The sequence below is a fragment of the Centroberyx gerrardi genome, chromosome 12 (genome assembly GCF_048128805.1).
Source record: "Centroberyx gerrardi isolate f3 chromosome 12, fCenGer3.hap1.cur.20231027, whole genome shotgun sequence".
Lineage (NCBI taxonomy): Eukaryota > Metazoa > Chordata > Actinopteri > Beryciformes > Berycidae > Centroberyx > Centroberyx gerrardi.
The window spans coordinates 6,960,578-6,965,916 of record NC_136008.1 but is presented as its reverse complement, the minus strand read 5'-3'; the positions used below and the strand labels follow the sequence as shown (position 1 = coordinate 6,965,916).

Sequence of the window (5,339 nt, the reverse complement as noted above, 5' to 3'; positions counted from 1 at the left end):
TAATTTCTTTAGCCACTTACAACAACAACAATGTCAACCAAAGCGTTGTGAGCCCGCCCCGTTGAAGAGCCAGCCAATCACGGAGAAGCACCTACTTCATTGACACTTACATGCACCAATGACCATCGTTACGGATTTTGACTGATGTTCCCCAGTAGAGTAAACACCAAATGAGAACTGGAGAGTAGAAAACATTCGTTTGCCAATTGGCTGTATAAAAATAAAGGGCTAGTGGTTTTGTCCAAGTAGCCTATGGGTGTAGAAATGAGTCCAGAGTGACAGGTGCTTCTGAGTTGACAAAATGGTTGGGGCGGGACCATTCCCTGGGTGAGGTCATCTAGGATGATGTAAACGTTCACGTCATTTGCAGGGCTAAATAAAACACTCGGGACACACATGCCATTTTAAAAAGTTTAATTTTCCCCAAGTGATATAAAACAAAACAACCCAGTAGCATAAAATGCACATAACATAACCAACCTGAAACTTGAAACAAAATGTTGAAGGAATCATAAGAAAACCATACATGTGCACTACTTAAAAACAACTGGTATTGAAGGAAAACTCAAAGTTTCACTGACAAAGCTGAATATTGTTTTGTTGTATTAAAAAGCAGCATCAGCAATGTAAAAATTACAAACTACAAATACTGCCATTATGCCAATTGATTATTTTTTTCCCCTCCTATAAATCAGATTCCTTGAAAAACTAAAATTCATTCCTTGTCTGAATTTTTTTTTTTATTTCACAACTAGACACCATAGAGCTGCTACTCAAACATAGGGCACAAAAACGCTGAAATTAGCCTCTTATGAGAAGATGAGACTCGATTAGAAACTGCCTGTGAAAGTGACAGACAGATCCTCCGATCAACAAAACAGCGAGAGATGGCAAGATCAACGCCGCCTCCTGTCTGGACTTCTGCTGCGTCTCCGTCCGCCACCCCTGTGAAAGACACAACAAAGACGAAATCAGGAAACACGGTTCAGAGTCAGTGGAAAAACAATGTAAAGTGGATTGTTGTAATAAAATAAAAATTATCCAGTGGAGCTTCAATGGGGGAAACAGTTCAAGAGCTTCAATTCATAGACTATCAACATTACAAACATCCAATTTAAATGCATGCATTAGGGCTGGGCGATAATATCAATAAAAAATATATATATATATTATTTAGCGTTTATCGAAAGACAAGATATGATTTTGAGATGTCATGTTACAATTCTGCCGCCTAAATTGATAACAAGCTAATTTTATTTAAAAACTCTTTAAAGATTTTAAGATTTGTCTGACATCACACCTAACATTAGCATTCGGTTCAATGGGATGAACAATTATCTGATTATTTACCATGTGATTTTGCATACGTGACCCATATCGTGAGAAAAAAAATCCTTATGATTATTGTGATATTGATTTTAAACATACTGCCCAGCCCTAGCATGCATCATATAAAGGGTTAAGCAAAACGCTCCATGCACATTTACACAGGTGAGTTGCGAAGGTATCTGCTCCATCGGTGATTTGCATGCCAGTTATTGCTGCCACCACCACAGCCAAATACTGTATGACACACACACAAACAGCACCCTCACCTCCTCTTGTTCTTGGGCGGCCCTCTGACAAACCCCCAGTCGACGCTGATAGGCTGGCCCATCAGGTCCTGACCGTTCAGCCCCTCCATGGCTGCCTGGGCCTCTTTGTACGTCTCATACTCCACCAGCGCGTAACCCTGCAGACAGTTCACGGGACAACATGTCACTTATGTCATATTAATGGAATCAATGCTTTTGGAATTTGAGAGTGTTTTCATAAAGACAAAAAACAGGGCTACTGATCATTGCATATTCTTAAAATATTCTTTGCTCTGACTAGTTGTAATAGTTAGGATGAAACCGCTACTGAAGACATTTTGAACTGCTAGAACACAAACCAACACAAAGTTTTTCTTGTATCTGTGAGGCATTAACAGGCCAATTAATAAAACGTGTCTGATGGTTGGTGTGTCATGTTTAATCTGCAAACAGCCTGAGATGAAAATCATTTGGACATTCTCTATCCTTGCCTAAATGACTGCGGGGAGAGCCAGTTACAGACAGAAGACGCTTTGTCCTCGCTTCATTATCAAACCAATGCTGCCACCTTGTGGCTCAGAGGAAAGTTGCAGAAGATAAATCGGGCGGCAAATATAGATGGGTGAATTGTTAAGGCAAAAAAAACTTTGTGCATATAAACTTGCACAGTCATACTGCATAGGGAAATAAGTTGGATACAGTCTGGACACTCAATACACATATTTTTAGATCCCTAAATCCCTATATCTCTAAAAACATTGATTCTGTTTTTCTTGGCATGTCAGTATCTTTTCTAGTTTCAACACAGGCTGAAAATATGAAGAATGTCATTTGTTAACCAACATCCAGTAACAAAGAGCAACAACAGCCAAATATACTTGTGTCGACACACCAAAGAACCATTTCACACACGGAAAACGCAAAATCCCTGTAGTTAATTTCCCAACAAAACAAGGCCAGCTAGGTCATTTTGTCATGGTGGACATTTAGTTTTAAAAATCAACTGCAAGGTAAGGAATTTCAGTTTGTCAATTATCTGTAACTTTTCCCACTTATCTCCTGTATGCCAACAAAGCTAGTTATTTTGTCATAACAGCATCTTTATATCATATCAGAGTCCTCCTGACCAATGCACATATGGGCTAAAATATAAGCTGGCTATGCATTGGATTTTTTTTTTTTTTTTATACAAATACAGTGATATTTTGATTGCCTGATACCATTTACTGTGAAATTCAAAATCACATTAGGAATCTCAGGCTGTGTCAATGAGGGGGACAAAAACAGTGACAGCACTAGTGCACATCGACTGCAAGTAGCCCAACATTGAAACTCAGTAACATGTAAACGGTTACATGGTTATTTGTCTAACCTTGAGGTAACCCGTTCTGCGGTCGAGGTTAAGATGCAAGTTCTTGATCTCTCCAAACTCTGCAAACTTGTCGTGGATGTCCTCCTCTGTGGCCTCCTCATGGACTCCAGTCACAAACAGGATCCAGCCCTCCACAGCTGCAACAAGACAAGGAATGGCACTGGATGTCAAATAATATACAACCAGTAGTTTCAGGCAGGTAATCTACTTGGGCAAAGCTGAGTTTTCATTTTTGGTAGCTGGGGATCTTTCTTGCTTCCTCCTGTTTTATATATGTTATGCATGTACACTATTATAAAGAAAACTTTTCAGACAGCGCATATGCATTGATAACCATTGCAAAGAAACAAAACAAAAAAAGCCTAACACCTGAGAGAGGTTTAAAAACAAAACAAAATAGTAATTATGAACATTTTGGTATTGGAAATGGTACTTTGCTCCATGCCACATCATTGCTGCACCCATAATCATTAGTGTAAATAAATTAGACCCTATCAAACAAATATCTAGCTATTGGATCACTGACTCCAAATACAATCCAAATGTCCTAAGAGTGCTGTCCTGGTTTGATATAATACATCCGTGTTTCAGACTCTCAATTTAGGGCAGGATGATACTGACAAAAAGACATTGCAGTTTAACAAAACAAGCAAAAGTGCAACACTCGAAATGAACACAGCTGGCAGGCAAACAACTGGCATGCCATAATATCCAGCAAATGATTTGCTTTCTTGTCGCAGACTTCTTCCCTCATTATTTAATGTGGAAATGTCCTGCTGTACAGTGCTATATATCACATCTCATTATCACTCGCTACAACCATTTAAGTGGTTGCTCATGTGCAAGATAAGACAGATTTCATACATGAATTGGAATAGTTTTGAGTAAATTAAATTCCATCAACAACCATCTTTAGCATGGACAACACTTACATCTCTGAGGGCCTGGCTCATCCCCATCCTGCTCCACAGTATCGTAGTCCTCTTTGATCCTGGACCTGGCTCCTTCCTCTGTAAACAGTAATACAGGAAATATAATCAATTACAGCTGACAATCTACACACTACAACAAATTATATACCACAACTTCAGCGTGGTATTACATTGTGAACTGAATTCATAACAAAAGTAACTCACCTGAGCCAAAGCCCCTTCCTTTCCTCTTCTTTGCTTTTTCTTTCAACTTGTGGATGCTTTCTGGAGAGGGAAATCATAACAGTTAAGTAACATGAAGGATGGGAACACCATGCACATGCTGATAAAGTTTGGCGGTTGCTGGAAGCTGTTTTTTCTGCTCCTCCAGTCTCAATTCTACTTACATCAAAAATCCGTCTGGTTAAATAATACAAGAGAAACTTAGAATTCACCAGCTAGAGTTACTTTGACCGGTGGATGAAAACTTCCCTACCTTTTACACGAAAGCTAAACTAGCTAGCTAACATGTAAGAGTAGCAACACATAGTATATAGCATACTATAAATATCGAGCTCTTTACAAATCACGATTTGTAAGGACAACTAAGTTAGTACAATTACTAATTTACATACCAAATGAGTATTTAACTAGCGGCTAATAATAACACTAACAACCATAACTTATAATCCAAGTTATCGTAATGCTACTACGTTGACTTAGCCGCTAAGCTAGTCACTTCGTTATTTCATCCAGACGGAAAACCAAACATCGTTTGACTGTTAAACAGTCAACAATGTTTTGATAGATATGAGAGACTAAAAATATTCAACAACCCCGGCCTAGCTGGAATTAGCTTGCAAAGTAGCCAGAATGTTTGAATGGAGAATGAGTTAGCTTAAAGTTAGCTAGCATTTTCTCAGGCCTGCTACCACGCAGTCTAGTGTTTGTGTTTTTGGCTTTCTGGCCTCTGTCGCATTGCTCTGGACCCCCAAATTTCCACAATATTTGAACGCCTGGATTATGAAACATCTGCCGCAAATAAGTATGAAAACCAATTTTACCATCACCATCCTCATCCATAGGAAAGTCCTCGCCTCCCGCTTCATGAAGGTCCAGTACGTCCGCCATGATGTCTGTGTGTATGCAGCTGATCAACGCAACGTGCGTACGCAAAAAGAGCTTTACGGGTTGGGGAATGTTGCCAGGTTGCGTAAAAGTAAGTAATAGCAGAGACTTTTAATTGCTGGTAATACTGGTAATAGGTTATAGCTGTAGCTTGTTTGAATTCAGTTTTAACGATTGTGTTTTAAATTGTGGTGTGATTAGGCAATTGTGCAAACGAGTATGCATAAGAGGCCCAATGAGAGAGAAAGAAAAAAATATTTTACCCCATTGTTTAAACTGCAAAGAATTTATTAGGCTCCTGTGTGCATTGTATTTTCGCATGAATCAAACAGACTCCATAAAAAAGTTTTTCAA

General features: G+C 39.0%; 1 protein-coding gene across 1 annotated transcript; it reads right to left on the bottom strand.

Annotated features, from left to right (window-relative positions):
* Nucleotides 1-399: 399 nt before the first annotated feature.
* On the bottom strand, nucleotides 400-5,012 carry rbm8a (RNA binding motif protein 8A). The gene is made up of 6 exons (XM_071907157.1): nucleotides 4,922-5,012; nucleotides 4,083-4,142; nucleotides 3,879-3,956; nucleotides 2,947-3,083; nucleotides 1,596-1,732; nucleotides 400-945 (listed from the first exon to the last, which is right to left on the bottom strand). The coding sequence occupies exons 1-6, from the start codon at nucleotides 4,986-4,988 to the stop codon at nucleotides 897-899; spliced, it is 528 nt and encodes a 175-aa protein (XP_071763258.1). The 5' UTR covers nucleotides 4,989-5,012; the 3' UTR covers nucleotides 400-896.
* Between the last annotated feature and the right edge of the window lie 327 nt (nucleotides 5,013-5,339).